Consider the following 12549-nt stretch of genomic DNA (forward strand, 5'->3'; position numbering starts at 1 on the left):
AAGAAAACAAATCATAGGTTATATCATAGTAAAGGGAGAGTACAGGAAATGTCACATTTTTATATATGTTATCACTAGCCTCATGTTTGGCAAGTATGCTTAGTTAACATACAGCACTCCAAGGGGGGTAATTCCAGCAGAAGCTTTACTTTCAAAGATAAAAATTGGAACAATGATGAAATAAAATGGCAGATCACTACTCCTGCTGCTAGAGAATAGTAAGTGAATGATATATTTTGTCTACTCACATACTACACTGTTTATTCTGCAGTACTGTACAATGACAGGTTTTTAAAATGTGGCACCCAGGGAGGTGCGTAACAGCTATTCCATCAAAGCTTCTACATGGATAGCTACATGAATATGGACGTGGCAATGATGGTTAACTTTTTAGGCAATGTGCGTTTCCAAGTTGTACTTTCCCTTTAAAATGTATAGGTACTAAAGTGATTTTTTAGAGAAATTAGTTAATAAAGCAATATTAAGGCTAATTAAAAATGAGTAAAGTACATATTACCTCCCAGTTAAATCAGCTATAATAGTATTTGAAAGAAATAAAGGAAAACTGACAAGAATGATTGGGTACATGTACAGTATTTACCCTAGTAGCCCTTTGCAAATTTAGGAAGATCAATAAGCCAATGACTACATTGCACCAACATGAATCTGTTTTGGCTCTGTAATGCAGCAGCATAAAGACACAAACAAAAAGTAAGTCACATAAAATTTAACATTACTACAAAGTTAGGCTACTTAGCAAAATGCTTCTAAGGTTCTACTTTAATTGCAAGGCCAGTGGCACACAGGGTAATTGAAGCTACTGTGACAACATACCTGAAATAGCCCATCATTGTCCTATATGAGAACTGCCTAACTGAGGTAGTTCAAGTGCTTGGCAAGTAATTTTCATGTCACAATGTGCATTTCTAACATTAAGGCAAAAATCAGCTTATAAGAAGCATTTTTATGCAGTTCTCCTACAGAATAATGGAAAATATCAGCTGGTTTGGCCCATGCGTTTGGGCTACTAAAACTGCTGAGGGAAAAATGCCACAAAATGACCCCTCTGTGCCACTGTACTAATACTACATTTAGTATGTTTAGACTTGAAGAGATCCAAGCAAATGGTTATTAATACCTTTCAAAAAGATTAATTCTAATAAGATATAAGTAAAAAGCACACATATTCACTGACACTAAGTAAAGGTAAAGCTTTATCCTGAGATACCTGCCCAACTTATCATTACATATGGGAAACAAAGTTGCAAATATTTTCAAACCACAACTTATTAAAATGTTTAGAGATCAAAAAGAACACAGATAAACATGGCTGTAGGGTAAATAGGAGGCTTAAATGTAGAATAAATATAAAAAAATAACTTTCTTGATATCATTTTGTGCAACTCTCAGCCTGCAAAATTAAAATTATTTTTAAATAAGTTTTTATTTTTTAAATAAAGTTTTAGTAAAATATTTAGCTCTGCAGCTTCTCTTTGCCTGTCCTGAATGAACCTATGATTTCCTGTCCATCTTGGTTTCCTTTTTCTACCCACTACAAAGTGCTGAAAAACCTAAAGGACTATTGCGCATGCTCCTTCCTTCTGGTTAATTTACATATCAGTGATCTGATTAGCTATGGTGCCAGCCAATCGGATCAATGGCATGCAAATTAAAGGGGCATGCACAGTAGCATTGGATCCCGAACTTACTACTTCTTCGTCCTGTCAGCAGGAACCACCATCGCATGCAGGAGGTTGCCCATCACCCAGCCGGGGGGGAAGGGGATAGGAAATTTCTTCAGAACTGGCAAAGAGAAGCTGCAGAGCTAAATATCTTGTAAACGCTTTATTTTAGAAAAACAACATCAATTAAAAAAATGTTTGTAATAGCATGGACTCTTCACTTTCAAATTATACCAAAAAAAACAAAAGCATTCAATTACAGAAAATGCAAGTGAGTTTAAAAACATGCTTGTGTTTTCTGGAATAGATATGCTTTGCCTCAATCCTCAATGTATCATGTTTATACATATATTTACACCCCAAAATTATCAAGCACTAAAAGTTAATGTAAAACAATTAAAGAAAACCATGGTTTAAAACAAACTGTCTAAATTGTAAGTATGAGTGATGTTTGGTTAATTAGGTTAGCCAATTATTTGCACTGTATGAGGCAGCATTCCTATAGTTACTTTTTTATCCTCTCAGCTACAGAATTAGCAGTCTGTATCACTAAATTTGCCTTAGGCAGTGGACACAATTATTACTGTTAGCTTTAAAGATTAGAAGAGTAAGAATGGATCAGAGGCTCCAAAACTGGGCTTTGGCACCCCCTAGGTTAAATCTTCGATAAACACTTATTCTCTGCCTTAGACATTCTTGGAACAGCGGTTCCAAGGTAATGGCACACAGGAAATATAGCACATTTTGCAAACTTTATTTATTTTTTTACAGAAGGAAACATAAGGCAATTTTTTTAATTTTGGAGCTGCGTTTTTGGGCAACAAAAAACTCGGCTAATAAAACATTGAGCCCATGAGTACTAAGTACTAAGAAATGTGCACAGAAAATTTAAAAAACATTTTTGCTACTACCTTTCACTAAATAAATACAATGATTTCAGATTGAAACAAACAGTTTCCTATTTAACAGGTAAAAATGATTAAAACTTACCATCCAACCTGAGTTGCCTTTCATCAAATCGAATATATTTTGTATCATCTTTTATATAGGTAATATCAGAACTGCCCAAATTAGAAAACTGGAATGTAAACAAGCGTTTTTTTTGTCCCGTTACTGATTGTCCTTTGCAAGTATCTTCAGTGCACAATCCATTTTCCGAGTCATTATCTCCTCCAACTGAGTCTTCAGATTGGCTATTTTCATTTTCTGAAGGAAGCTCTTGATCCTGACTAGACTCATCATCTGGTTCATCTGTTTCCATTTCACCTTAGAAAGCATTTGATAACTTTACTCCAACCATTCAGGTAATAGTAAATTAGATAAAAACCCTAAACAAAACAATATATTGAATAAACTCAATGCATAAGTTTGCAGTTTGAAATTGCTTCATCTGTATGCTTTTTTCAGCTGTAGGTTTATCTAACGGGATTTAGCCCCAAAAAGAAAATGTAATTCCAAGCACATTTTAAAATATACATTTTCTTTTATTGGGTACATATATTTGTGTTAACGTAGACTGTATGCTCTTGGGCAGGGACCTCCTTCCTAATGTGTTTTTACCAAATGGCACTTAATCTCTGTATATTTATACTTATTTATTGTAATACTTCTCCCTGTGTGTACTTTTGTACATTGTAAGAATGTACAGTGCTGTGTATCCATGTTACCCTTTATAAAAAGGTATATGTTCCATATTATAAGTTATAAATGCTTTAACATTTGGCAAAAATTATGTTTAGCTTTATTAATACTGCACCAACCCTTTATATGTTTTTTGTTATCGCATACATTCAGCATTGCATACAATAGCTGTGGAGGCCAATTTTTATTATTTATATAGTGCTGTCATGAGAGAGAGAGAGAGAGAGAGAGAGAGAGAGAGAGAGAGAGAGAGAGAGAGAGAGAGAGAGAGAGAGAGAGAGAGGGAGAGGGAGAGGGAGAGGGAGAGGGAGAGGGAGAGGGAGAGGGAGAGGGAGAGGGAGAGGGAGAGGGAGAGGGAGAGGGAGAGGGAGAGGGAGAGGGAGAGGGAGAGGGAGAGGGAGAGGGAGAGGGAGAGGGAGAGGGAGAGGGAGAGAGAGAGAGAGAGAGAGGGAGAGAGAGAGAGAGAGAGAGAGAGAGAAAAGATACAAACACAAGATAGTTTACATATATAGATATACATGCAATATGCAGTGCCTTTCAGCTGGCATATTTTAGTGCCTTTCAGCTGGCATATTTTAGCCAGTTAAAAAGTACCTTTTGAGGTACCTTTGAGGTTCCCAATGACTTTTTGAGAAGGATGCAGACGTGAGTGTGTATTTTATATAAATGTAGGTATAATGTGCCGGTAAAAAATAATAATGTTTGCTTCAGAAACAGTACCATAGTATATACTGTGTAGGACTTTTATTCTGGGTATATAATTAAAAAATCACAGAAACAAAGTATTACATCCTGTAGTAAATAAAGTTTGTTTAAAAAACCTCAGCAATCTACCTTTAAGAGCCATACATGGTTCAGAAAATTAAAAAATCCATGCCTTCTGAGCCTGTGCAAATTACAAAAGGCTTGGAATTTTAACAGAGAGACAAAGTAGCCATGAATATGCCAATATAATCTTATGGAAATTGATTTGTAAATGTAAGCTCAATTTCAGGATCACAAAAGGTAATAGTGAATTTACAAATGCAAGTGCTAAATTGCACAGGAGCAGCTGCCAATATCTGACTACAGGTTTGCAATTGAAAGCAAATACTGGATTGGTTGCCACTGGGAACTACATGTGCAATTTAGCAATTTAGTTTGTAATTCAGCCGTGTCTTCTGTCCCAATTACGGATGTGCCGAATCCGGGATTTGGGCAAGATTCAAACTTTTTTTTAGCAGGATTTGGCTGAATCCATGTGCTTGGCCGAATTAATCTGAACACTTAAAATTACGTGACTTTTCATCATATAAGTGCAGGAGTTGAAAATTTTCCACCATGCACTGCACCAATGGCACGCTTTAGCCTTTTCATAGCCTAATTTGCATATACAAATTAAGATTTGGTTTCAGTTCAGTATTTGGAGGAATGTTTTATGGATTCGGGGTATAAGTGAATCCTAAAATAGTGGATTCAGTACATTCCTAGGACTCCCAATAACAGCTTCTCAATTGCCTAAAGTAGGCAGACTAGTAAATTCAACACAACAGCTTAGCAGATCTATGGCCAATACAGCCATACACAGTGGTCCAAGCAGCAGCCATGCAGACCATTCGGTCAATGACTGCATACATGAACTTATGTGATGATTGGCTAAATGGATTTATCAATCTGTCCAGCTGGAATCTACTTAAATATGAGTAAGTTTTGTTCAGAAGATTTAAAACCTGAGTTAAGACTCAGGCAGAAGTATAGCCAGCAAGGCTGCACTTGCATAAACTGGCCACCATAACCAGCCTGCCCTTGAACAGTTTCAGGCTATAATCCAAGGCTGAGCACTTGTGTAGTATGAATATAAAAATGTAATGGTAAAATAGATATTATGAATGTATGGCAATGTTCTGGCCCACTTTAAATATTTTACATATTTAGGGAAATTGTAAAACCCTAAAAAGTAATTTAGTCAGACACCTTCCATTCCTATAGTATCTTTAATATTGCATAAAAGCGGAAATTTTGATGAACTATTGAACAGCTAAAAACTCACTTGGTGAACCTTCTTCATGGATACCATTTGGGCCATTTCCATTGACAGTATGTTCTTTATTGCAGTGCAAAGACCCATCATTTTCTTCAGTGTCATTTGTGGCTTTTACATATCGGCTGTCAAAAATAATAAATATGGGAACATATTTCAATTAGCTATAACAGGTAATCATAATGGTTAAATAATTTCATATCCATTATTCAAAATATAGCAACTGGCACCTAAAGATTTATATATCTCCCATACTTCCTCATAATGAACCTTGGAAACATTACACACTAATAAATAATTTTGCTTAAGGACAAATATAAAACCTCTCAAAAAAGAGAAGTGAGAAGTTTTGACCAGTCATTGCAATCTGATGGCCTAAGTCATTACACTGCAGGCCAATGTGGGAGTTTTTAGATGGAAAGTATGAGTAAGAACATAATTATATATTGCTAGTACAAAGTCACTCAACAGAGTAGTTCTACATTTATTAGGTATTTAGAGGCGCTGCAGCAGTAACACTGTAGTAATAATTGTGAAAAGGATTCCATAGAAACAGAGTACCTGGACAAAGGTACACACTGTCAGTGTAATGGTCAGTTAATTTTCCTAGATAAACCTAAAGCCCAGCTTACTATTTTACTATACCTGTACCCATGTATAAGATAAGGGGGCCCTTAACAAAGGTTGGACACTCAAGGAGGATCCAGACCAAAGGCCCTTCAAATAAACATTTTTGACAATCACTGACAGATTTCTCAATACCAATGTCAGACAGTTTGAACTTGGTTCTGGCGAGAATACCTTCATGCTATAAGCGAGTCTTAAAAAATCAAAATCACTGATGGAATTACTAAGTAAGAGAACATTTATATATAAAAAAAAATTCTTACCACATTCTTAACAAGAGCAGATTATAAAGTTTATCCTCAGTAATATTTCTAGGCACAGTAATAAGAAATGGTTGTCCAAACAAAGTAGAACCATGATGATGACTGTAACTTGTATGACGAAATTTTTCTCGTAAATAAACAGGAATTATAACCTGTTCTGTATCTTCTGTTCTATTGATGGATGTTTCGAATCTGAAAAAAAAAAAATATGTAATAAAAAAAAAACACAATAAAAACGAGTACTAAAATGAATTATGCTTTTAGTTTATACTTACACGTAAATGTCATCACGCTCCATAATACTACTTAAGTTTTCATCCATTGCAAATATCCTGTGAAATCTGTGATTGTAGATGTCAGTAACTACCATCTGAAATGGAAAGTGGAAATTCAATTCAGAGAGTTTCTATTATTTCCCATGAACACATTTTTAAATAAATGTTTGCTCTGTGAAGAAACATACCTTTTCTGGGGCAATGCCTGATAATGAGGAAAGGGCTGTGCAAAGGTCCATAATGTTTCCAATTTTTGGAACAATTACTTTATACTGAAACAAATGAAAAATTTAATTGTACCAGATAACTGGCTCAAAATATTTTCATGAACAGGTAGGCAAACAGGGCAGTAATAGAGTTTTCAGTGGTGGGGGATTTGAAGAATGTCTTGGGTTTAAAAAAAAACCAAAAAAACAACTCTCATTCTCTAATATAGTTCTAAACCTACACAAGCATAAGTAGAATTCCATCCTAAACCTGCCTGAAACCAAAAAAGTAGGCATCTTGTAACTAGGAAACAGGGTTGAAATACTTGTAGTAACTAATTAAAAAACACATTACATTTTTTTTCCAGTTAATATTGATCAAATTCAGTTTTAGTAAAATCTGATCAATTCAATTAAAATTAAAAGTACTGTTATAGTACGTGGAAATAAAAGCACAATTTACTATTATGGATTTTAAAAGCAAACATTTTAATATGGTTTATACTGCTAAAGAAAACAGTGGTGATTCCAAGTGACCTAATAATTGCCATAGACAAGACACCAATAAGCCAATATTCTACAATTCCTCCTTACAATTTGTCCAGAAGATACTTCCCCATTGATGTCTACTGATAATATCAACTGGTTGCTGTGAAGATTGCAGTTCTTGCGTTTATATGAATAAATACAGGTAAATACAGTCAGGAAACTGATTAACCTATGTCAATATATTCCAATAAAACACAGTAGAACCATGATGATGACTGTAACTTGAATGACAAAATTTTTCTTGTAAACAAACAATAAGTCCCATACCTGTTTTAGGCTGTTTTATTATTACAAAGTAAAAGGAAATCATTAAAAAAATTTATTTTATGTAAAAATTGCTTTAGAGTTAGTAGACACCATCCTATAATAATGTTTTAACAATTTAGAAAGTTCAGCGTTATACATTTTGTTCCTGGAATATGACATCCACAGAACACATCTTACCTGCATAGGTTTGGCAAGTGGGTCCATTCTTACTAGATAAACTTCTAATGCACGTTCTTTTTTCATAGGCAGTGGAAGAGTAAGGTAACAGAAAGGATCAAACGTTACAGATATTTTAGAACATTCAGGACATACTAAAGTGGACTTAAATAACCCATGAAATATATCAACAATAATTGAGTCATTCCTTTTTATATGGTTCTCCCAGGCTTCTTCAGCAACTACCTGTAACGTAAGAAACATGTCTAAGTTTAAGCACTATTAACAATTTTGGAGTATAATCTATAACAGATCTTTCCCCAAAAATTGGTCTTTCAAAAAACAATTGCTTTTTTACTGCCATCTTACCAGTATTCTCCATTGATTCTAAGACACATGCACACTATAGAAATATTTCCCAATAATCTAGCTAGGCACAAGGGAGGCTTAGGAAATAGTGATAAGATGGTGGCAGAGAGCAGATCCATCAGCCAATGCATTTTTTCTAAAGAGGTGCATTAGCCAGGGGAAAAAAAAGTTATCAATTTCAATTAGACATTCCTTATACTGTATATGCATAAACTAGGATCTGCATGCACTAATACATCTCTCATCACCAAAGAAGCTTGGTCATGATCTTTTGCACAGTTATAGCGAGAGCAAAAAAAAAAAACACATACTTTGGTTCCCACATCGGCAAAACCTTCAGCCAAAAAAAGATCTGCTTCATAAAGGCACATAAAGTGGTCATACACTGCAGCTTATCTGCCTATGTATGGGGACCATACTGATATCTGGCCAAAAATTGGTTGTGTCATTAAGCAGGTTTGATTTCCCTGTCGGATCATGAACTGCATCAGCTTACTGATGCAGCCCTTGCTCTGACGACCTGTATCCCTGTCGTTGTTGTCCAGACGTTTAACCCTAGGGCCAAGAGATCAAACCACACCGTTTTCACCCACCTCAAGGTGGGCATTTCAGGGAAAGGTCCCCTCATTTGGCAAACAAGCAGATTTTTTAATGTATGGTCAGCTTTAAATAAATATAAAATGATGCTGCAAAGGTGTGCTTGCTTGATGGTTAGTAGAATTAAGGGCCAATACATTTTCATTCCTCACCTTGTCTGGCCTTCCGTCTGCATCTTTTAATTGTATGTAAGGCTTCTTTCGAATTCGGTTCAAATCTTCATGTAAGCCATCTAATAAAAATGCAAGCAATTCCTGGCAATCTTGTTGTTGATAACCAGAAAACTGTGGTGCAAAACGCCCCACCTGAGTCTAAGAAGTACACAAAGAATAATCAATTTTACAAGGATTTGTTTAGTCATATTCTAAAACGTCATACAGTAGTTTATTTTATGTGTATTCATTTAAATCTAACAAACCAGAATCAGAAGTAAAAAAGTGTCAGATGTATAAGTTAAAGGAGAAGGAAAGGTAAAAACTAAGTAAGCTTTATCAGAAAGGTCTATGTAAATACAGCCATAAGCACTCAAAGAAAAGCTGCACTGAGTCCTCTACCAAAAAGAACACAGGATTTCTTCTTTTTGTAAACATGTTGTTCTTAATGTTGCCCAGCTTTCTCCTCTCTCCTGCTCCCTCCTCCCATAAAAATGCTAAGAACTCCCTCCCCCTCCCTTAGGAATGTGTGCTCTGTGCCATACAGCAGGAAGCTTCCTCATAGTCTTACAAACCGCGCATGTACAGGGGTCTTGGTGCAGGAGCGAGGCATTATGGGAATTTTGTTTACAGAGCTCAGCATTTTTTTCCCCATGAGGCTTCTGATCATCTGAACAGGTGAAATATGGATGAGACTTAAGGGCACTATTGAGAAAACTGAAGGTATGCCTGCAGCTTGAGATTAACTCTGTTAGCCTTTCCTTCTCCTTTAATTTAAAGACGGTAAAATCAACAGGCACACATAATGTCTGCAAACTTTAAGTACTATTGCCTTTACAAAACCATGCAAATAAAGTATAAATGCAAAGCACATTTTTGAGATGAGAAAATTCAAACCTTAAATGCTCTTGGTGTTACATAGCTGTATTTTCCTGACCACATTTGTTTAATGAGCTCTGCATAGGATTTGGCTATTTCACCTCGCATTCCTAAAGGGTTATCCATGTTTAATTCATCTTGATACTTGTCATTAAGGAAGTATTCAGTAAGTGGAGGGGTATTGCTCAGACACTGGGGAATGATAGAGAGAAAAAATATTGCTTCACAAATAATTTTCTCTACTAAATTATATTAAAGAATAAGTAAACCTTTTTTTTTAAAGGTTATTACTATTACTCTAAACAGCCTCCAGAATTACCTACCTTTGCCCCAGCATTCTGTCTGACCTGGTTCCTCAGTTAGAAGTTGATCCTTTCCTTTGCTTCCTTGTGCAGAGTGAAGCCCCCCCCCCCCCCCCCACTTCCTGTTCATGTCTCTCATAAAAAACAAAACCCTGCTAATGCACAGACTGGCTCCTGCTGCCTCCAGGCATGGGCAGAAGGCTCTCCACTCCAACAACCTTGTCAAATTGAAGAGAGAACTGAACAGGAAGTGGGGGCAGGGTTTCACTCTGCACAAGGAAGCAAAGAAAAAGAACACCTTCTGACTGAGGAACCAGGTCAGAGAGAATGCTGGGACAAAGGTAGGTAAATTCTGGAGGCTGTTTAGAGTAATTTTACTCATAGAAAAAAAAAAAAGGTTTACTTATTATTCAACAAGGGAAAAAACACATCATAAGAACATAATTCAGTAGTAAACACTTTGGGCTATTACAAACAAGTTACATTTCATGCCCTTATTGCCATAAAATTTCTACTTGCATTTAAAAAAGCAAAAATATATCTCCATAATATTGAAGCAAACCTTAAAAAAAGGACTGCCTCTGTGTTCCAATATAATTTTTTTTAATTAGAAAGGAATATGGGAGTAAGAGACAAACCTCTGTCCATTTATTTGCTAATGCAGGGGTTCCCAACCATATTCAAGCCACATTCAAGTATAAAAAGAGTTGGGGAGAAACACAAGCATGAAAAATGTACCTGGAAGTGCCAAATAAAGACTATGATTGGTTATTTGGTAGGCCCCATGTGGACTGGCAGTCTACAGGTGGCTATGTTTGGCAGTACACCTATTTTTTACCCAACCAAAACTTGCTTCTAAGCCAGGAATTTAAAAATAAGCACCTGCTTTAGGGCCACTAAGAGCAACATCCAAGGGGTTGGGGAGCAACATGTTGCTTGCGAGCCACTGGTTGGGGATCACTGCGCAAATGTAACCTACAGTACCATGAGAGTTTACTGTAGGGACTTTTGTAATTAAAATGAGTGATAAAAAAGGCTTGATTTATATTAAAAAAGTGTATTAAATAAGCTGATGTGTAGGCATGGGGGCAGCGATTCAAGCTGGAAAGAAGGAGAAAAGGCACAGGTTACATAGCAGATAACCTCTGTAGAATACAATAATGTTTTATCTGTTATCTGAATGGCTGCCCATATGGCTACCCAGCAGCATTCTTAATATAAACTATTGTAGTGGCAAACATGCCATTCTTACCAGTGCAGGGCAACAGAACATTATATTCTAATTACTTTTATACACTTTCATTTTTTGGTGTTACTGCTCCTTTAAACATGAGTTGTTACACTATATATTTTAAAGTTCTGTTTTATTTCTGTTAATAAACAGAACTACAAAACATCAAATATTACTATATTATACATATATGTTATACATGGTGTTCTTCAAATACTTACTGATCATCTAAATCAGTGCTGTCCAACTGGCGGCCCGCGACCCCCCTCTGTGTGGGGTAAGCTTTAAATGGTATCAGTACTGAGATTAACTGCCCCCCCTGCATGGTTCTCACCTCAGATTCAGGCTGTAATCCTCCTGTATTGTTTAAAAATGTAATCCCCTGTGTTTTTCACACCTTTTAATACCTGCATTGTTCACCCCCTGCAGTGTTCACACCTTAGGCTCAGGCTGTAATCACCCCCATTGTTCACTTCTTCACACCTCAGACATAGGTACTGTAGGTACCTATGTAGGTACTGCCTGGACTGTGCTGCCTGTGTGTATGGCAGAGTAGGCAGAGTATGGCACACACAGGCAGCATACTCTGCTTGCCCTATGCTGCTTGTGGGAGGTGAACCTGGCAGGGGTTTGTTGTGGGAGTTTGTTGGCAGTTGGAAATAGTCATTAAATGGTCCCTAAGGTGTGTAATTATGTACTGGGGGTTGCTGTGCTATCCACAGGGGAGGAGGAGGCATATGGAAATTAAGGGTATATCTTAATATGACATAATTCTTTCACATATGAATGATGGTTGATATCCCCACAGTAAGCACCAAGCATTTGGGATTTTGCTGTGCTACCACCATTGTGATAAAATAGGTGTGGTTTGAAGTGGGTGTGGTTTCAAAAAGGGGAGTGGTCAAAACTGGCTTCCATTAACGGCCCTCCACCATGTATGCTAGAGAAATTCCGGCCCTCGGCACCGCAGAAGTTGGACAGCACTGATCTAAATGATCACCTTACCTGAATTGCAGAATTCATAAAACAAGTGTTCCCCAAGTTGCTGAGACCACAGAGTCCAGGTTGTTCATTGTGTCTTCCTGGCTCAGAGTATTCATAGTTCTTGTAGGCAGCATATGAAGGCAGGCAATAGTTTGAATTTTTCATACTAAAATAGAACATGAAACAATTTTGTTTATAAATATTAATCAGCTTTAAGTCCTTCGAGAACATCAAGAAAGAACTAATGCATACAAAGGAACAAATCACTTCTGCACATTACCAGTACCCTGGATTTGGTTGAATGGGTTCACAGTTCACTTGATTTGATCTTGGCCTTTGGAATTTAAAA

The 12549-nt window shown here is 36.5% G+C and overlaps 1 protein-coding gene across 5 annotated transcripts in view; it reads right to left on the minus strand.

Annotated features, from left to right (window-relative positions):
* usp15 (ubiquitin specific peptidase 15) overlaps window positions 1-12549 on the minus strand; it is a 47432-nt gene that overhangs the window by 12454 nt on the left and 22429 nt on the right. For 4 of the 5 annotated variants that reach the window (XM_012958642.3, XM_012958643.3, XM_012958644.3 and 1 more), the window contains 9 exon segments: window positions 12222-12366; window positions 9702-9875; window positions 8805-8963; window positions 7708-7932; window positions 6697-6780; window positions 6509-6603; window positions 6234-6425; window positions 5353-5468; window positions 2673-2948 (listed from right to left, as the gene is read on the minus strand). In XM_012958642.3, the coding sequence (XP_012814096.1) occupies window positions 2673-2948; window positions 5353-5468; window positions 6234-6425; window positions 6509-6603; window positions 6697-6780; window positions 7708-7932; window positions 8805-8963; window positions 9702-9875; window positions 12222-12366 (1466 nt within the window). 5 annotated transcript variants of the gene reach the window in all.

This window comes from Xenopus tropicalis, chromosome 3 (assembly GCF_000004195.4).
Source record: "Xenopus tropicalis strain Nigerian chromosome 3, UCB_Xtro_10.0, whole genome shotgun sequence".
NCBI classification, from domain to species: domain Eukaryota; kingdom Metazoa; phylum Chordata; class Amphibia; order Anura; family Pipidae; genus Xenopus; species Xenopus tropicalis.